Source organism: Budorcas taxicolor, chromosome 2, assembly GCF_023091745.1.
Source record: "Budorcas taxicolor isolate Tak-1 chromosome 2, Takin1.1, whole genome shotgun sequence".
Classification (NCBI taxonomy): Eukaryota; Metazoa; Chordata; class Mammalia; order Artiodactyla; family Bovidae; genus Budorcas; species Budorcas taxicolor.
In genome coordinates, this window is record NC_068911.1 from 80,637,280 (window position 1) to 80,659,246 (window position 21,967).

The 21,967-nt window shown below is 40.7% G+C and overlaps 1 protein-coding gene across 1 annotated transcript in view; it reads left to right on the top strand.

Annotated features, from left to right (window-relative positions):
- The window catches only part of ITGB6 (integrin subunit beta 6), an 84,634-nt gene extending 70,342 nt beyond the window's left edge, over positions 1-14,292 (top strand). Inside the window, exons 14-16 of the mRNA XM_052661669.1 lie at positions 1,894-2,013; positions 7,112-7,278; positions 14,075-14,292. Coding sequence (XP_052517629.1) covers positions 1,894-2,013; positions 7,112-7,278; positions 14,075-14,173 — 386 coding nt within the window. The 3' untranslated portion in view covers positions 14,174-14,292. The remainder of the gene's footprint in view (positions 1-1,893; positions 2,014-7,111; positions 7,279-14,074) is intronic.
- Positions 14,293-21,967: the final 7,675 nt, after the last annotated feature.

Here is a 21,967-nt window from a genome sequence, read left to right on the forward strand (position 1 = left end):
AGAAGGGGTAGGCTACCCACTCCAGTATTCTGGCCTGGAGAATTCCCTGAACTGTATAGTCCACTGGGGTTGAAGAGAGTTGGACACAACTGAGCAACTTTCACTTTCAAATGTTTTACCAGTCTCAGTTGTTATGGATATACAGGCACACCTCTTATAAGACTTTGGCATGAGGTGTTTAACTTTATAAATTAAAGGCAAAAAAAAAAAAAAAAAATTTCTGTCTTTCTATGGCTATGGCATTGTGAAACCAAAAACAGATTATTGTTTAACTTTTCTTCATTAGAGTCAGAGGAACATAGCTAGATTCTGTTTTATTGAAGAAAATTTTATGTTGAAGCTAATGAGAAAAGTTACAGATCTAACAAGACTATGTCCAAGATTATCAGAGACGGACAATCCCAGTTGCAGATTCTGACCCATTGTATTGTAAGACACTCGCTTTGGATCATATAGACTCCCCTGATAGCTTGGTTGGTCAAGAATTCGCCTGCAATGCAGGAGACCCCTAGTTGGATTCCTGGATGAGGAAGATCCACTGGAGAAGAGAAAGGCTCCCCACTCCAGTATTCTTGGGCTTCCCTTGTGGCTTGCTTGGCAAAGAATCCGCTTGCAATGTGGGAGACCTGGGTTGGGAAGATCCCCTGGAGAAGAGAAAGGCTCCCCACTCCAGTATTCTGGCCCCGAGAATTCCATGAACTGTATAGTCTATGGGGTCACAGAGTCGGACACAACTGAGCGACTTTCACTTGGATCACATGTCTTAAAATTTGAAGATAAAAGCAAACAGTCATTCTATTTACAGGTTTACAAAAAGAAAGTGTAACAGTATCATTAAAAAGTCTCTAACTTAGAGGAGAATTTTAAGTAAGTTTTTTTTTTTTTAATTAGAAAAACCTTACATAATTTTGGCATAAGTGCCAGACCACTAAAATGTCTGATACATAGTATTAACATTATTGACCATTTTACTGTATTATCAATTTCTGTCATGGCATTCATTCTCTGGTTCTTGAATAACCTCAAATTTTTTTTTATTTGAAAAAGATTTGAGGAATATTGAATTTTTTTTAATTGAGAAAAGGGCTATATGAGTGGTAGGCCAGTGGGCGTCCTGTGTGTGTGTTTGTGTTAAATTGTTTCAGTCATGTCCGATTCTTTGCAACTGTATGGACTGTAGCTAGCTAGGCTCCTCTGTCAATGGGATTCTCCAGGCAAGAATACTGGAGTAGGTTGGTTGCCATTTCCTTCTCCAGGGCATCTTCCCAACCCAGGGATCAAACCCACATTTCTTAAGCCTCCTGCACTGGCAGGCAAGTTTCCTAGTCTCCTTTTATTCTGAGATTTACCTTTATCCTGTTGGTCCCTATGCTATATAACACTTCAATCTCTGTTAACTCGTATTGACTTATATTTACTGTTGTGAGCATACATGTCCAGCAATCTGACTAGGACATTGTGGAAAAGGCCCCTTTAGAAATACCACTATGTTTGAACTGTGTAGTCTCTCTCTGAAATGTAATCTAGGCTTCTTCCCAGTACTCTGAGCCAAAGAAACCATATGGCCTCCTCACTGGCATAATCTGAGCCATTCTATTCCCAATACAGTACCTGCCTTGAAGCACTTCACTCCATTGAAACTGTGCACCTCTCAGACTGATGGGTGCATCTGATGGTCAGTCCTGATTGACCACACCTGGAACTGTTCTTCTGGAACAGGAATAGAAATTAAACCCTCAGTGGGTGGAGGAAAATCCCGTCTTTCCTATTCCTATTCTGCAATGTTGGAAATTCCTATTTGCCTAATAAAACTCAATACTACTTTGCTTTAAAAAAAAAAAAAACATCTTTTGGAAACTCATTTAACCTAATGAATGACTTCTTTATCTACAGATTTCTCAAAGGATAGCTCTGTTTCCTGTTCTCTACAAGGAGAAAATGAATGCCTTATTACATTCCTACTAACTACAGATAATGAAGGGAAAACCGTCATTCACAGCATCAACGAGAAAGGTGGGTGGCTTGCCTTCCCTTGTCAGTGATAAGAGATACTACATGGGAAAGGAGAAAACAACCAGAAAGATACTCTGGGTAGCTTGCCAGGAAAGACATTCCAAATTTTTGATTTCCCAATGACTGAAAGATACCTATTGAAAGGTTTGGTATGTTCCAATGTCTCTTATTAAGACCAAATACAAGAGAAGAGTGTTCCAATCCAAAAAGGTGGCTGATGAATTATAGAAAGGTGGACCAATTAGAGGTCATCGAAAGGTATGGTTTTAGGAAAGACTAACAGGGAAGAGGAATACAACAGTCTAAGAGAGCAAGCTTTGAATCAGGCAGACCTTGGGCTCAGATCCTGCTCCACCACTTCAGTGACGTTTTGGAAGATACTTGCTCTGCACGTCTCTATTTCCTCATCTGTAAAACGGGAAAAACAACAGTACTTTCTTCTAAGGGTTGAGTCAAGGATTAAGTGAAAAAAATGCATGTAAAACATGTACTGGTTAATAACTTACCCAATGGGTCATTAAATGACAGCTGAGTCAGAAAAGGCATGAGTGACAAAGAAGGAAGGAAGTAATCTCTACAGGAAGTCAGAGTCCATCGCTTCTTATGAGTTTTCCTCCATACCAATTCATGGAGTCAGCTTCATTTTCAGTGAAGGAGAGAGAGAAGCGTATAGCCAGGGGAGAAGAAAATAGTGAGAAAAGCACTTTTGTTGCGATGTTCTTAAGTTTTGGTGAGTTTCACCTGGGGAGCTTGTCAGACTGCCCGTGTCCTGAGTCAGCGGGCCAGATATGGCCCAGGACTCTGCATTTTAACACTTCTGCAGGCAACTGTGATACAGCTGGCTTCTAGGCCTCTTCTGGGCGACTCTGACCCTCACAGGCCTGCCTGCCTGCTTGGACACTCACAGGTGCCTCCCCTTTTCTGTCTTCGGTTAATCATGTGCCCCTAGACCTTTGCAGCAGAACGAAAGCTGCATGAAATCAGACCTCTGGCTCTTGTCATCAGCCTCCTCTCCTTTCCCCCAAAAGCCTGGAGCCCAACTTCTGGCCCAGAAAATAGCAGCAAGGCAGGCTAGAAGGCCGAGGTGTTGTGTTGTGTGTGCTGGTCTATCAATGGGCTGACGAAGCATTGAGTCCTGAATGTGAACCCAAGAGCACCAAACTGCCATCGCTTGAGAGTGTGAAAAGCAATGATACCATTGTCAAGAAGTAAGCTCAAAACACTGTGAACTCACCAAGAAAACAAGATTAGAAAAGCACCACATTGCAGTGCTCAGGGTCAGGGAGAGGTAGAGGTCAGCACAATGCAAGATGCAGCTGTCTGATGGTGACCTTGCCGCTCAGATGGGCAGAGCACTCCTGGAGACTTGCTCTTGCATAGCTCCTGTAAATCAGCTTCTTTGAAATGCATACATATTGTCTACAGCCATACCACCCTGAACACACCCGATCGTCTGAAATGCATACATAAAGGGCACTGTAGAGGCCATTAGTTAAGGAAATTTAAGGGGATTCCTGCTGTACCAAGAAGAAATACTTTATAGTACAAACACCTGCCTCCTCATTATCTGTTTTCTAAAGGCAAATTCTTCACCTACACCCCTGCCCTCTGTGACCATGGTAATGGCTTGAACTAGTTTTCCTGAAATCAAAGCCGCTCCTTATACTATTAACTCCATTGGAAAAGCAAGTTTCAAGCAAAAATGAAACTTTCCAGAATAGGTTCTGTTTTTAATTCAAGGACTTTTGTATCTAGTTGATTTTCTTTTTTTTTCCCTCTCTTGTGAAACTTGCCTTTGGTTGCTAAATGCTTCCTCATTACTGAACTGTTGGGTTTTTCTTCTTTTGTCCACACAATAGGGGTGGCACGTCAACATGCCATCTTTCAGAGAAGCCCTCAGCTGCCCTGATGTCTCTTTATTAAGACTTTTTATTCCCTCTCTGCTTTTGTAGCAGGAAAAAGTGAGGGGGAAATGACCTCCCTAAGGTTTAACAGGAGTCCCCTGACAGCTTGAAGGATGCTCCTTTCCTGGTAAATGTTCCCAGATAGAGCAGAACTTCCGGGGGCCCTGCAGTCTGTTGTTCCCTCTCACAGCTTTAAGACCAGAGAGCCCCAGGGCAGCTGGATGGAGGCACCCGGAGAAAAGAGGCAAAATGAGAGAGGAGGATGTGAAAGTTAAGGAGTCCCAGGGTTCTCCAGCCAGATAGAAAAAGATAGCCAAGTGAAGAGTCACCATCAGTGTGTGTGTGAATCTTCACTCATCTATTTTTCAGAGACACTTTCAGCAGACAACAGCCGCATCCGTGAGAACCACGGTGAATGACAGCTGGGGAGGCTTCCTGGCACAGATATGAGTGTAGATCTGACATCCACAGGTTCCACCTTGGAGATTCCAAGCCTTGAGGTCGTGAGGACAGGAAGGGAGAAGCGCCTTTGTTGTGACACTACTATTACTGCTACTAACAATAATGGCAACTGTCATTCACCGAGCCCTTATTAACACCCTGTCACGTGTTATCCTATATATTCTACATGTATTAATTTAACATTCTCAACAACCATGTAAAGCAGGTGTTGCTGTCATTTCCATCTTATGGGTAAGGAAATCGAGACGTTAATAATTTGCTAGGTCCTGCAGCAATTAAATCCTAGCGCTGGTTGGGATCTCTGGCAGTCTGGCTGGGCACCCGTGCTCTTAACTACTGTGCTATAGTGCCTCCCACTGGCTGAACGAACATAAAGAAATCTGAATCCTTTCCCATAGAAATGTTATGCAAACCACATTGTATTGTTAAAATTTCTAGTTAACCTTTGTATAATTTTTAACTAGAGGATAATTGCTTTATAATGTTGTGTTGCTTTCTGCCATACAACACGAACCAGCCATAATTTTATCTATATCCCCTCCCTCTTGGAGCCATCCTTCTGCCTCCCATAAAAAGTATACAATAAATTAATTTTAATAGTATGTTTTATTTAATCCATTACATCCAAAATCTTATGTCAGGGTACAGTCAATATAAAATTGTTAATGAGATATTGTACTTTTTTTTCTAATCCAGTTTTCAAAATCACTATGCATTTCACACTTAACACAAAGTCTAATTCTGAAAAATCACATTTCTAGTGACTATTGAGCTATAGCCACACGTGACTACCAGATTGGCAGTATTAGAAATTCAGCACCTTAGAATTAGGTGCCGCACTGATCTGGACTCAACAGACAAGCCTGGATGGCATACAGTGATAGAGAAAGCCTTTCCTCCTACCTACAACATGTCTTCAGTATGAGCATCTCAAGAGATACCAAAGAGAGTATGGAAAGTGGAGATTTCTTCTGTGTAATACCTGCTCTGGAGGCTGGGCCAAAATCCTCGCTTGAGAAATGTTTAATTCCCAGTGACTCTAAATTCTTAAAATGATTATCTCCACCAGGCCATGCCCGCTCCTCCTATATTTATTGCCTACCAGAGAGCCCTCCTAATTCATGTTCTGGCTTCAGGGTCTCAGCGAGCTTCATTTTGCTTCGAGCAAGAACATTCTATGCTCCACCCCAGACATTTCATAGTCAAAGATGTAGCCAGTATATATTCTCATGGACACAGGCTTGCCACTTTCTTTGCAGGAGTGTTGCTAACCTATTAGAAGCAGCCATGGTTCATTTGCTATTCTAGAAACCGTCTTTAGATCTTCGTACTGTAGTAGCTATTTCATTAACTCCTCTACTTCTTTCTGCCTAATCACCTTACATGGCTTTTTGGCTAAAGAACAAAACTGTGTAAAGCCAGGCGTCATGCTGTTAGAGGGTCATTAGTCCCGCTCAAATTCAGATCAGCTATAGATCTTACCTTGAAAGCAGCATGACTCGTCCTGTGTGTATAACTCTCCTTATTAAATATCTAAAAGCAATAAGAGTTAGGATAAACTAAGCATGATTCGTTTCCTCCTGAGATGCCATGAATTTGCCTCACTTCTTGCAGAGGGAGGCAGATATTTGATGATAATTTTTATGGGGATTTTTTTTCCCATGGTAGCAGAGGGAGAGCTTAATTATAATGCTTCATTAAGAAATGTATCCTCTCCCAGGCTTATTGCAAGTATTATTAGTCATTCTGCTGTCAATGAGAGAAGGTACTGTATAATTACAAAATTGTATCAGTATCATCAATAGAGTCAAAATAGCATCTCATAGAATGTTTGAGGAGAAAGGGCTATGCAGAACACCTGATTTCTCAGACTTCCCTGGAGATAAGAATCACTTGGGATATTTTAATAATAAAGAGTCTGTGGCTTCATCCAAACCAACTGAATCAGAATCTCAGGGGATGGGTCTAGGAATTTCAGAGGTGGGTTTAATAAGCATGAGCACCTGGGCTTAATCTTGTCAGGAAGGTAAGGGAACACTGAAGCCCCACACCTTGGTTTTACAGACGAGGGCACTGGGGCTCAGAGAGATGGAGAGATTTAATGGATTTCAGGCAGGTACTGTCCATCATATGGGAATGGAACCCACCTCTCCTGAACCCAATTCAGGAATTTTCCAAGACATCAGGGCACTGCATTAGAGTGAAAATAAAACTGAAAATCATGATTATTTTCTGTCTATATATTTTAAAAGGAAGAACAAGTAGTGTCCTTCTCGGGGGTAGGTTGTATTTAATTTTGAGTTAATCTCCTATACGATTCAAGAAAATCCATGAAAAAGTGTATATGTGTGTACACATTCCATTTCTAGTTTGTCTTATACTCAGAAGAGGTCATCTTTAGTAAACTACAGTCTTTTCACTGATCCTTTAAATACTTCATGTGTATTAACTGTCACTCTTTTGAATTTTAATTCTTTTTCAGTCAGTCGTTCAAGTATATATCCATTTGCTTTGAATAATCAAGTTCTTACTTTATCGTTTGTTTTCTTTGAAGAAATAGGGCTATCCTTCAACAAGTAACTCGTTTTTTAAAATTCAGCAAAACAAAAGAGATTATTATCTTTCCTCTACTGGAGAAAAAGCATGGTTTGAAAATTTAATGAGAAGTGTTTTCTCTGCATCAGAACATTAATTGAACAATCTCCTTAATGTAATTTTCTTTGTTTTCACAGACTGTCCAAAACCTCCAAATATTCCCATGATCATGTTGGGGGTTTCGCTGGCTATTCTTCTTATTGGAGTCGTCCTACTGTGCATTTGGAAGCTCCTGGTGTCTTTTCATGATAGGAAAGAAGTTGCCAAATTTGAAGCAGAAAGGTCAAAGGCCAAGTGGCAAACGGTATGCGCACACCTAGGGGCTAGCTGCTCCTAGTCCTGAGGAAAAGAAGGGGTGTTGGATTTCTTCTGCACTAAGAGTTAAACTGTCACATTCTTTCTCTGCTCCTCTCACCATGTCCCCAACAGCTGGTTTCTGTTCTGCTTTGGGGACAAAGGGACCTCTGTCCATTATCTGGAACTCAGTCCTCACAGCATTCATTTGTCTCTCATTGCAATGAAGATTTCCCCTAAAGAGTCTCATGAAACTGCTTATACTGTTAGCTACTTAGGAACATCAAGGCAACACATTTTATTCTTTACCACCAGAAGTTTCCTGCAGGCCCCATTTGACAAGCATACATGCTACATCTAAACATTTCCATAAATCGGCTGTTAGAGCTAATGGAATAATGTTCAGGAGTAGTATGACAGTTCATGCCAATTTCCGTGGAAATACTCATTACTCATAATAGGTTAAAAAAGTAAGGCAAGAAGACTTTTAAAATACCATCCTGTTAGCTTTTCTGAATAGCATCCATTTTAAACAGCTACCTGAGGTGGGGGGGGAACCCTCCAAAGTATCAACTTTTAAATATATGTACTCAGTAGATATAATTTATGTGTCTTCTCTTCACAGTGGGCAAACACAAAACAGGACTCCAATTTTCTGTGTTTCTTTTCCACAGGAGAGATAATTACATTTCTAGAGGCCCATAGAAACAATTTCATGGTTTTAATTTCATCTCTCTCTCTCTAATGGTGTGTCCAGCTATCTGATAGCAATTACCTTACACTGCTGATTCTTAAAACCATGATATCACTGGAGAAAATACAGGCAAATGCAATACTCCTTTGGGTTCATCTCCCCAAACAATTGATGTTAACGCTTTTTTCTCTAGTTCTGTAATGATATCTTCCGTACCTAAAGCAAGTGGAATTTTCTGTTTTAGGTACATTTATCCTAATAAGGGATGTTATATCTTATGCAGTTATTCTGAAATAAATATAATATATGGTGCAGGGCAATAGACCATGAAAATTTTATCTGCTTTATCTTCCCATTAAAAATACCTTTAGATGCAACAACCAAATGCAATGTATGGATCTTGTTTAGATCTTGATTTGAGCACTCTAATATATATTTTTTGACAACTGGAAAAAAGTATAGACCTGGGTATTAGACTGATAGCAAGAAATTATGGTTAATTCAGTTAGGTAGGATAATGGCATGAGGCTGATAGAAAATAATTAAGGTTTACAGTAAAAAAGAAGTGAAAACTGGGTTTGCCCTTCAATAATTCAGCCAAAAGAGAGAGAGAGGAATAGTTGAAGTAACTGTGGCAAAATCCTGATAACCCCTGAATCTGGGTGATGGGTCTACAGAGGTTCATGATATGACTTTCCTCTTCTTTTGTGTATGTGTAGACTTTTCCTAATTAAACAAAATCCTTAGTAATGTAAAATGAGGATTTGCAATGAAGATATAATGTTTCTATCTCTAATGAGGTAAAAATGTAACCTGACAAGTTAGCTTGGTGACTTAGAGCCCAGTACTATGAAGCCAAAGTACTGAAGCAATTAACTTCACCTGACTCCCTGGCCATAAATGTTGTTTTTAACTCTTACCAACTGTCAAGAAAATGGCTGGAAGGGGTCAGAAGGCAATTGGGTTAAACAATGTGACTAGTGTGTTCATGTCAATCTCAAACCCCCAATCCATCCCTTACCCACCCAGCCCATTTCCGTGGTCACCATAGGTTCATACACACTACTATTGTAAAACAGGTAACCAACGAGGACCTACTGCATATAGCACAGGGAACTCGATTCAGTATTCTGTAATAACCTAAACTGGAAAAATTTTTGGACAAGAAGCAAACAAGAGCGTGATTAAGTTAGTACAAAACACAACAGCAGTAGTTAGTTGAAAGACCACGAGCCCTAGGCAGTAGTCTTGATACTCCCATTTTTGAATGTAAGAAAATTGAGGCTCAGGAAGGATAAGAGATTTCCCAAATTGCTGCTTTATGATGGAGCTGAAATCCTAATTGCAGCCTTTTCTTCCAAGCACAGCCTTGACCGTCCTAGAAATAATAGGCAGGTGTTCTGAAAACAAGCACTTGGGCAATTATATGATGTGTATCTACTAACCAGCACTTTTTCATGTTCTCCTACAAAGGCATGAATCCTGACAAGTGATTAATATCTTTAAAATAACATTTTAATTAACAGTTAATTTCCCCCAAAACATGAATTGTTTTCCCTTAGGATGTAGAACATGACTGAAATTCAAATGCTGAATTTTTGTTGTCTCTTCACCGAAAGTGGAATTAAAATATGCATTAAACAGATAAAAGCATAAATGAAAAGTATTATTCCCTGTTAAAATGAGTTTCTTTGAATAACAAATGTTTGATGTTCTTGACTAGATAATGACTAGGTCATAATTATTCACTTGGATGCAAAAGAGGTTTAATTCAAATTATTCAATTCAAATTTCACTAATATGTCCTATTTGGAAAAAAAAAAAAAAAGAAGAATGCTGCTCCATGCATCCATTTTGGGGTTTTTTTATTTGATTTTGTTTTTATCTAAAACCTTTTGCCTCTTGAAGAACTGAATTTGGTCTTCAAGCCCAGGGGATCTCAAGGGACAACAGTGGGATCTTCCAACCCCTAGGCCCCCATTAGACTCTAAAGGTGATAGAGCTCTGGATAAGAAAGAGCTTTGTTCTTGCCTCCTAAAATATTTCATTCATCAACTATAAAGAAAGGTTACCTCTTATTACACTTTTAGAAATGCCCCCCATCCATAGTCTTTATGAAAACACAAAGGGAAGATATTTAAATCCATTTTTGATTAGACATTTTTTCCTAGGATGACAAGTCATTAACTAAAGGTGAAGAACGTTCGGTCTGACATTCGTTACAGTCATGGATTGATTTTGCACTGTGCTAAGCAAATCAGGTCTACATTTGGCAGTTAGGCAGTCATTAAGGCAGCTGTGGGTCATGACAGAGAGCTTTCTTATTACCACTTTTTCAAGCTCAAAAAATGTGCCATTACATTTGTAAAATCCACAGCCTAAATTAGCACCGCCCAGAACTCCTGGGGGAGTCAGCCTAGTGACTCCAGAGGGTTAGAGGAAACCTGACCTTGTTTAAACAGTGCAGGAGGGCAGATCTACTGGAAATGGAGCCAGACACAAGCCTGTGTCTCAGCTGGAAATCCTAGGCAGAGAGGCTGCCATTGGCACGGCACTAAAGGAGGCAGTGCTGGGCATCACCCCGCTTCCTCCTGCCAACAACATTTTATTTGAACTCATCCTTCTGAGTTCTGATCATCAGCTGCGGCCAGCAAAAACTCTACCGGCCCGCATCAAATGTACTTGCTTTTACCCTAGCTTTAAGCTTCCACCTTACCCTCGTACTATGTTGGGATCTGCTTCGTCCACCACCCCTGTTAGCATGCCCAGACCCTATGACTACCTTTGCAAGAGACCTCCCCCCACCTGCCCCCGCCAAATATTGTAAACTTGAATAAACAAAGTTGCTTCAAAACATAGAAAGAAAATTGCACAATCAAAATGAAACATTCAACAAAATATCTGCCCAATAGCATTGTGTATCCAGTCAATTGCAACTCAAGTCACCTCCTTTGTTGTGCATATCAGCTGTGTTTAGTGTGAGATGTGGGATGCCTGACATGATCTGGGATGGGATCCACAAAAGAGCTCCTAGTCCTACAAGCTCTGCCCTGGCCCTACTCACAGCTTGTTTCCTCTTACACAGCGTCTGGTTTCCTAAGTCCCTCAATTCCTCCAGGACAGTGCCACACCCATTATTCCCAGCCTTCACATCTCGTTGTCTCCCATCTCTCCTCTTCAGTCAAGTCCCTTATTCTTCTGTACCCAACTTAAACTTACTAGTTTGCAATTAAATTAATCTCTTAAATTTAATAGAATTCCACACATGAATTTTGTTTGTGAGCAAGACTCTGCTTGCATCTAAGACCACATCCATCTGCCATATACCCTCCAAATCTCGAGTTCTTATTGCAGTAGGACTAAATAAGGACTGGAGAGTTCTCATGATTATCCAAGCTGACCTCAGGAGTAGAAGCAATATAGTGACTTGGCCTTCACTCGTCACCCACCACCAGGGAACCTCTTCTTTATTTGCCCTCATTACTGAGATAGCATCTCTCTGCAAAGGCACCTGGACAAAGGTAACATGTTGCTCAGTCAGAGGTAGGCCACTGGCTCTGGGCAACACAGAAACAGGTGCAGGTGTGATTCCTCTTCACAATGAAGATGCTGCAGTGCATCCAAGGGAAACAAGAGGGAGAGGCCAGAGAATGGTTTTCAATTTTATTCAGTTCTTCTGAGAGCTGAGAGAAATGTACTGAGAAAGCAAATACAATTGCTTTTTTTTTTTTTTTTCAAATCTATGCCTAGAAAATGCTACCATCTCTGCCATTCAGGGGATAAGGAGACCAAAGTATGATAATTTGGAGGGTCAGAGGTGGCACCCAGACTCCATACATACTCAAAAATGGATTTGGAAATGCTGTGCTGATTCCCAAAGCCCAGAAATGGGGCATATTTTTAGCACCCTATCCAGGACCTTAAAAAAAGGAAATTCCAAATGCAAATAAGTTATATGTAAGTAGAACTGATGCTGAAGCTAAAGCTCCAATACTTTGGCCACCTGATGGGAAGAACTGACTCCCTGGAAAAGACCCTGGTGCTGGGAAAGACTGAAGGCAGGAGGAGAAGGGGACGACGGATGGTTGGATGGCATCACCGACTTGATGGACATGAGTTTGAGCAAGTTCTGGGAGTTGGTGATGGACAGGGAAGCCTGGTGTGCTGCAGTCCCTGGAGTCACAAAGAGTCAGACACAACTGAGCAACTGAATTGAACTGATGAGAAGCAGAATTTTTTGAGCATTTACTATGTGCCAGGTACCTGCTGAAGTACGGTCCTCATGGACCAGGTGGGCACTTTGGTAATCCCTCTTATGGATGAGAATGCCAAGATTCAGAACTGCTTAAGTAAGGTTACATGGTAGAGCGGGGTTAGAACTGAGGCTTTCTGAAGCTAAAGTCTGCATGACCAACCTTGGGGAATGGGAGGGAAGGAAATGTTCCTTATCCAGACATTGCGTGCCTGCATGGAACAATGAAACTGAAGGAGAGAAGTTGGAGGCTCAAGCTGAGCATTTATTCAAACACCTAGAGAGCTTTGGGCTGTCTGGTCCCAGTGTTGGCCCCTGGGCACACATCTACAGTCCAGACAGAGCAACTGAATTATCCAGGCTTTGCACACAACCTTTCTACTGCCCTGGGGGCAACACTGTTTTGCCCAGTCCTCCTGGGGACCAGTACTCTGTCATGAGCCCGGCATCCCACATGCCCAGCTCTTGTGACTCTCTCCTTCCCACACTGTTATTCTCTAGCAAGGGAAAGCCACCAAATTCTTTTTACTATGTACTAGCAGTGTGTTGCCTGGAAAATCCCATGGACGGAGGAGCCTGGTAGGCTGCAGTTCATGGGGTCGCAAAGAGTCAGACACGACTGAGCGACTTCACTTTGACTTTTCACTTTCATGCGTTGGAGAAGGAAATGGCAACCCACTCCAGTATTCTTGCCTAGAGAATCCCAGAGACTGGGGAGCCTGGTGGGCTGCCGTCTATGGGGTCGCAGAGTCGGACACGACTGAAGCGACTTAGCAGCAGCAGCAGCAGCAGCAGCAACAGCAGCAGCAGCAACAACAGCAGCAGCAACAGGTGTTTGCTGTCCCAAGAAGCTAGTTGTAACTCCTTCTGAATTTTGGTTTCACTTTAGCAAGATTATTTGTGCCCTAGTTTGATGCTTCTCATCATCTCAATGTATTTCTTAAAGGTGGATACTATGTCCATTTCTTAAAGGTGGATACTTTTATTTCTTTTTACCTTTTTATTTTGTATCGGATTGTAGCCGATTAACAATGTTGGGATAGTTTCAGGTGCACAGGGAAGGAACTCAGCCATGCATATACATATATCCATTCTCCCTCAAACCCCTTCCCGTTCAGGCTGTTACATAACCTTGAGCGGAGTTCCCTGTGCTATACAGTAGGTCCTTGTTGGTTATCTGTTTTAAATATAGCAGTGTATGCTTGCCCATCCCAAACTCCGGACTATCCCTTACCCCAACCCTCCCCCCAGTAATCATAAATTGGTTCTCTAAGTCTGTGAGTCTGTTTGGTAAACAAGTTCATTTGTATCATTTCTTCCTAGATTCAGCATATTAGGGAGATCATACAATATTTCCCTTTCTCTGTCTGACTTCACTCAGTGTGTATGTCATTCATCTTTGTATGCTTCTAGCAGTTCACTTTTCCCATTTTTATCTTTCACATTTTACTTTTGGGTCACCTGTTGGTTCATTCTCTTTGTTTGACAAATTCTGAGTGCCTGCTATGGGCTAGTTGAACTGTTTTCAGCTCTGGTAAAACAGCAGCGAACAAAGCAGCCATTTTTTGTTCCTTGTGCATTTCCAAAAATCCAGGATTTAGTGCATTTCCAAAAAGGGTAAGATTTTTAGGATACAGAATTATTTTTCATAATAAAAAACAATGAAGTAAAGTATATATTTTTAAATGCTAAAAGTATGACATATCAAATTAATCAAAATTATTCAAATATCTTCCAAGATTAAGCCTTTCTTTTTCTAATCTGTAATGTACACCGAAATTATTTAGATATATTAAAACTGTGTAGTAACAAAATATACACATACTTTCATTTGAACCATTTTTTTTTTTCCTTTTTTAGGGAACAAATCCACTGTACAGAGGCTCCACCAGTACCTTTAAAAATGTAACCTATAAACACAAGGAAAAACAAAAGGTTGATCTTTCCACGGATGGATAGAACTACTTTATGCACAGACAAATTTTGTTTCACTGATATGAAATGTTATTGCACTATTTAATTTTTCTCTCTTTGTTGTTTTAAGGTTGGTTTAAGATAATAATAGGTCATTGGGAGATCAGTCATTTTCTGTGTGAAGGTTAGAGACGATGTTGACAGTTTCAAAATAAGAAGAGAGATATCCTTAGCATGGGGTGACTTTGGGGATCATTTCAAAAATACTAACTCTGTTGCATTAATGCCTCAAAAAATCATCAGAATGATTTGTGAAGGCCTGATTTGCATTTGAAAAATGTTTGAAATTAGAATCTCATTTATTACAGAAATACAGCTACCTGAAGTCTTTGTCTCACCAAAGTCACAAATCCATATGCCACATTATATAGTCAAATTTGCCAACGAATTCTAAACTTTTAGTAAATCTGCCCTTTCCTAAAGGAAGATTTTTTTCTTAACCAATGAAAAAATGAGATACTGACTCTTACTTAAGCTATAGGATATAGTTCTCCTAAAGATGCTCCTCATGTAAGAATGAAAATGAAGTATTAATAATTTCTACAGATTTGAATGTCCCTAAAAGTCAAATTTTTTTTGTTTTACAGATGAAGAAAAAGTAATTTATAGATTAGGTAGTCACCAGTAAAAAAACAAAAATAACAGGCCTATCATTAGATTATGTTTAATGGCCTGAAAAATAAACTTCTACATTCAGTTTCCCTATTGACCCTTAGTTTTCAGACTTACTCCTTCTGTATTTCTCAACCCATTTAACTCAGTTTCACAGTCATGTAAACCCTGTAAATTTCATATGAAAGTTTTAATTTCTTGTCAAAAATTTTAAATAGTGAGATAGCTTATTCAAATTGAGCTCCAATAACACAAAAGGACCATGCATTAAACAGAATAAAATTTTTAATGGTTTAAACCAAACATATCAAGAATATACAAGTCTCCTGTGAGTAATAGGCTTACTTAAATCTGTATTCTTTTTCCATTTGCATAACCCAGCTTGCATATTTCAGTTGCATATGGTGAATATGCTACTTGAAAAAGTTGGATTTTACTTGCAAAATACATGTGGGTAATTAGGGATCCACAGGTTAATTGAAAAGATGAACTCCGTAGAATATTATTCCTTATAGTTAATACTGCTTCACAAAGCACTTTCATTTCATTGATCCTCAGAAGGAAACTAAGCCTCAGAGAGTGGGTGGAACTGGTCTGGAACTGAGATCTTCTAGCTCCAAGCTGCTGCTTCTTTCCACAGTGTGAGACTGACTCTTATCAGTGAAATGATAGAAAGATTTTGTTAGTTAAGTGATAATTGCCATTTGTTTGAAAATGTAGTGGCTAGACAAATAGCACTTAAACTACTGGAATGTAGATGAGGTCTTGTACTTTTGTGCAATGTTTATTACCTTTGAGAAAATTGTAATGTGATGCCTTTTACTAGGTGAGTAGTTCATTAGGTAATGGAGGCTTCATGTTTCTCCACTGAACTGGCGCAGAATAATCTATGATAAGTCTCTTCCATTCTGTCAGAGAGTTTGGTACACAGTTTGCTCACTTAGAGACTTATTTTTTTTCAGGTTTCTAAATAACTCAGGTAAATTAGACACTTGGGGAGTATACAGTTATACTAAAAGAATTACTAAACAATCACTTGGGAAACCTGAAGGGCTGATGTACCCATGCATTCCTGACTGAAGCCCAGGGTTGGTGGGAAATCTCAAGCAATAAGGAAGTTGCGATTCCAATGACACAACGGTGGTATTCATCTCTACGTGTGATATTTTTGTATTACTACTAGAATGGGATTTTAGGATATATAAATTTCCTTTGTGTGTATCTTGGGGAAGGTAGAAAAAAATCTGCTCTTTCTCTGCATCTTGTTTTGACCCAAGGCTGGACCTTGCAAAGGTCAAAACATTAACAGTAGTACTTCTGTTCACTGAAGAGTTATGTTACATGAAGATACAATGGTGTTTTTTTTGTAAGTTGCTTTATTGTATTTTGCATTGACATAAATAAACATCATAATTTAAACAATGAACCTTAGATGAATGAGAATTCCTTTTATTTACCTGGCACAAAACCCTCTTCTTGGATTTCTGTATTCCTGGGTGACCTGTTCTGACCGCTTTGCTGGTCTCAGCCAAGGAGAAGAGCAGAAAGAGGCAGCCACTGAAGGCAGGCGACAGCAGAGTGTCGGCTGTAATCTGCTGCAAGTTTATAATACTGACATCGCAAGGTTTTTAAGCAGGTCTGGACATTACCCCACATTGTGTAAAATGAAGTTCTTTAGGGTGAGTGTGTGTGCTGAATTGTGATTCTCGCCCCCAAATTCACAATCTGACGTCTTAATCAGAATATGGCTGCACTTGGAGCTAAGAAATTTAAAGAGCTGAGTTGAAATGAGGTCACTCTAAGCTGATATGATTGGTGTCCTTATAAGAAGAGATTAGGTCACACAGATGCACAAAGAGAAGACCATGTAAAGACAAGGGGAAAGTGAAGGTGAAGTCGTGTCCGACTCTGCGACCCCATGGACTGTAGCCCACCAGGCTTCTCCATCCATGGGATTCTCCAGGCAAGGATACTGGAGTGGGTTACCACTTCTTTCTCCAGGAGATCTTCCCGACCCAGGGATTGAACCCAGGTCTCCCGCATTGTAGGCAGACGCTTTACCGTCTGAGCCACCATGGCGCTCAGGAGAGGGGCCTTGGAAGAACCTGCCAACAGCTTGCTCTTGAACTTCTAGCCTCCAGAACTGTGAGAAAATTTATTCTCTTTAGGCTCCCCAGTCTGTGGTACTTTGTTATGGCAGACCCAGCAAACTAACAAAGAGTCAGGTAGTGCTGTCTTCCTGAGCATCCATCTGTAGACTTCGTGGTGTGATGCTCATTTCTCAAATCAGAAAAATTAAGCAGAGAGGGACCAAATGCTCACAAAGGAAGTCAGCTTAGAAAAAGTCCTTTCTCTCAGAAAAAAGACCCCTTCTTTACAAAAAGACAAGGGAACTCAAGTTAAGCATGCTAATATTCAGAAACAAAATGCTTCTTGTAGACTAAAGGCCAGATGTCTGGAAATCTGGAAACTGTTCCCATTTTGAATAGTCCTGAGAAAGTCACTTTTCTGCTTAGTTTTTCCCATCTGTAAAATGGTAGCAGTGCCTGTCTCTTCTAGCACCTATAACAATCTCTGATACACAGTAAGGGCTCAATGAACTCATTCAGTCAGTTTTGTTGAGTACCTAATGTATGCCAGACATATTTCTTATGATTATGGATTCAGCAATGAACAAAATAACTAGTCTCTATGCTCCCAAGTCAGGAAGCATAGAGGAAAAAATATAAACAAATATATGTATTTCTTTATCCCAAACAAGTAAATATACACTATCAGGGTACTGATCCAGTTTATGTACACCCCAGAGCCACTTGGCTCTACCTGGCCCCCCACGTCTAAGCTGAGAGTCGCCCCAGCACCAACCCACACAGTCCTCTTGGGGGTAGAGCCACAGTTTTCCACTAACTCACCAGGGGTCAAGGGCTACAGCAAGTCTTGTGCCCAAGTCCAGAGTGGCAGCTGGACCTGGGAGAAAAAACAGAAACATTACAAGAATGCAATAGTTGGTCGATCTGAACTGAGCTGTTAAGGGGAAGGGAGAGAGCATGCTTTCCCGGCTGGGTTTGAGGAAGTGGCAGGAAATTTTGGGAAAGAGAGACAAAAAAGTCTTTGTGGAAAGTGACTACGTCTGGGCAATATTGAGAATGAGGTACATGGGGGTGGGAGCAGTTGGATATTCTTTTTTAATTGGAGGGAAATTGCTTTATACAGTTGTATCGGTTTCTGCCAACAACAACCTTTAAAAGTATTCGTCCTTTTGGGCCTGCTGCTCTCTTGATGAAGGCAGCCTGCAGGGCTCCAAGGCAGGAGCAAGAAGGCCCAGCTCCATGAGAATCTCAGCAGAGTTCGCATGGTACATAAATCTGGCCCATGTTTCCCCTTGTCAACACCAGAAACAATCATGCCCCAAAATACTCCTGTGAAACCCACCAAATGGAAGACTCCGAATCCCCCAAAGCAACCAAGAGTCTTCTGAGTTGCTCTCTTCTTCGCCTCTCCATATCCATTTCTTGCAGAACTTCTTGAAGGGACAGGATACTAGAGAAGCAATCTCGCCAATATTAGTCTTTAACCGAGGGAGTAAGTTGATCTCTCCAAAGGGTAAGTATATTTAAATATTGCTCATTCATAATGATTTCATATCATCCTCATTTTATGGAAATCTAAAACTCCTTATTCAGAAGGAATAAGAAATAGGAATTGAATGAAACATGGTAAATACAAAGTCTTATTAAATTTCACTGTAAAGCAGAAGATTCAACACAGCTAAAAATCAAGGAAACTTGAGTGGCCGGGACCTCTTTTACTAGGTCAGCTGGGCTAGGATGCCCTGGTACTAAATGAGTGAAGTTTTGTATGAGGCTTCAGTAGTCAGAATAGTGGGCAGTGGTTGATAGTCCTGCTACCTGGACCAAGACATAAATTCTTCTGAGCTGTGGACTGTGGGCTGTTAAATGCTGCCTTTCTTGTGCTTGGGAGGCATTCAAATGTGAATCGTTCTAGACTGAGTGAAGGTCAAATATCTGATCTTCAGTTCTCCCCCACTTGGCTGCACAACCAATGAGAGAGCAGCATAAGCAACTCATAAATTTTTCCTCCCTTTAGCTTGTCCTGGAGCCAGACCCTGGGAGGCACAAATGTGACTCACACACACTCTTTGGTGTCATGAACAACTTCAAGGCTTTACAAATCCCACCAAAGTCAGTTTGAAATTTCAATCTATTCCTTGTGATTTCTAAGTACACATTTAATGAGGAGACTGACTGCTCAAAAAGGATATGCTTTCTCAGCCTGAAATGTGTTTACATTCATGATCCTTGTGTCGTAGCCAACCTAGTTCCAACTCAACAACAAAAGACAGTGCATCATGAAACTCCATTGTCTGTCAATAACTGACTGGGGAAAAAGTCACTATGTATTTTTCTTGTTTTCAGCTGGCTTCACTAGACCTACTACTGATGCATGTGCCTAGAAAATCCCATGGACAGAGGAGCCTGGTAGGCTGCAGTCCATGGGGTCATGAAGACTCGGACACGACTGAACGACTTCCCTTTCACTTTTCACTTTCATGCACTGGAGAAGGAAATGGCAACCCACTCCAGTGTTCTTGCCTGGAGAATCCCAGGGATAGGGGAGCCTGGTGGGCTGCCGTCTATGGGGTCGCACAGAGTCAGACACCACTGAAGTGACTTAGCAGCAGCATACATACATATATATTTCTTCTTTATTTTAATACATGTACCTTACCTGGCTTACAAGGCTTCCCTGGTGGTTCAGCAGTAAAGAATCCACTTACAGTGCAGGAGACGTAGAAGACATGGGTTCGATCCCTAGGGTGGGAAAATCCCCTGGAGGAAAGCACGGCAACCCACTCCAGTATTCTTGCCTGGAGAATCACATGGACAGAGGAGCCTGGTGGGCTACAATCCATAGGGTCGCAAAGAATCAGACACAACTGAAGCAGCTGAGCACACACACGCAGGCACATCTTACCAGAAACATCTATTATTTTAATTGAGGTATTGTTTATTTCTTATTTTAATAGATGTAACTTACTAGCATTACATAATTTGTATTGTTATTAAAAATAGGTAATACCTACTGTTCCAAAAGTTTTGCATAGGCTAACACATTCAGAGCCAACAATCATCCTATGGAATGGTATTACTAGTATCTCCTTTTTTGCAGATAGTAAGTAACTTGCCCAGGTCATGAACTTAGCAAGCTTTGAAGCCAGAATTTGAACGCTGGATTTGGAATCATGCTCTCCTGTCTTACAAATCCCGTAAGGACATAACGACAATAAAAGTCATCATTCATTGATTATTTACTATAACCAGCATTTTGTAAAGCTTATTATGCATCTTACTGTGTCTAGTTCCTGAGAGGTTGTATTGTTTTCTCCACTTTACTAAGAGAGAAACAGCTGTTCAGAAAACTGAGGATTGCCCGGGGTTACTAACTTTATAAATGCTCAGGGCAGGGTTTGGACCTGAGATCATCTCACTCCAATGCTTCAGTCTTAAAACACCATACAATCCTGAAGGTCACTGACAGTGCTTACCTTGGGCTCAGCCCACTCTGTCCTCCCAGTAAGTCACAGCTACTAATCCAAGCCTGGTAGGATAGGTCTTAGAGTTGCTTTCCCAGATGTAATCATGGATTTTCACTGAACTACGTAGGCTTACCTACAGGGTGATGATAAACCTAGCTGCAAAGTAAAGCGCCTTCTTGGGCATGGGGCTCTAACCAGCGAAGTTAGCAAGGCTGAGTGTCAATGTGAAGCACATAGAGCTCAGTTCTCCTTCCAGAGCCCTGCCTGCCACCTTTTAAGTCAGATGCCTCAGAGGTCAGCCACTGTGCACATGGAGGTGGCATCCACATCAGGAGTTCTGCAGGGAAAGTTTAGGTCTTGGAGGAGGGGTCTTAGCATGTCAAGGAAACTTCTGTCAGCAGCCAAGACTTCCGCGTCCGCAGGTGTGTTCCCTGAGAATGCCAGTGCTCCATGTGGCGTAGGTGGACTTGCTTGTCTGACGGGAGAGCCCCGTCTTCTTCCAAGTCCTCGCTGAGCACACACACTGCTGTTCTCACGGGCCCTGCTGCCCTCGGGGCTGTGCTGGAAGAAGTCAGCACCTCGAGAGCCCTTGTCCAGCATCCCCAAGGGCCCTGCCTCCTGGAGGAGACAGAGACTTGGAGGGGAAAGTGGCCAGTGCCTCCCTTTGCTAGCTAACTAGTTCCAAAGGAGAGGCAGAGGTGGAGATGGGGTGATGGAGGTGGCAGAAGTAGCCAGAAAATGATAATGCCTGCGACTCTCCAGTATGGGTAATTCTGAAGCTCTTGGCTTTTATTTTGTTTTGTTTTAAAGAAGCAAGTAGTGATACATGTTGTGATTAATCTTTTAAATATTAAAAATTATAACTACCATTTGCTTAAATTTTCTTTTAAGAGTTCTTCTTAGGTTACACCGTTTAAAGTGCTAGAATTCAAGTTGTAATCACCTTTATGAAATGTCTTACAAAAAGACACTTTAACACGATTAATAAACTTAACAGTTATTTCATAATTTTACTGTGTGATTAATAATTATTGTTTCATACTTTTTAAAAATAAGAACTATGTCTTTTTGTCTTTGTTTATTTATCTCCTTTCATAATAAATGACAATATTCTCCTATGTTCTCTGTGTGTGCATGCTAAGTCACTTCAGTCGTGTCTAACTCTGCAACCCTATGGATTGTCACCCTCCACGCTCCATGGGATTCTCCCACGTTCTCTACAGAATATTACTAGTTTTATAAACACCACAGTGGGAAAATGAAATTTTAAATTAAGCAGACTAGCTATTAAATGTATCTTGCATAGTTTTGGTATATTAAACATCTACTTCATTGATTTCAAGAAGTGTGTCAGATTTTGCAAACTCTTCTACTAAGAAGATAGACTTGGAGAAGAAAAATAGAAATAAAAGAAAATTAAAAGTACTGGGCATAATAAAAGATATGAATCTGTCATAGAGGCAAGAAAAATACGCAATGCTTTTCTTTCTGAAGCTTTCTTGGTCATGTTCATTGTTTGGCTTATCCAAATCTGGTTTTCATTTTAAGAGATAACCAACTTACGCCTTACTAAAATTCCATGATTCATTCAAAAACTTGAAAATGATTTC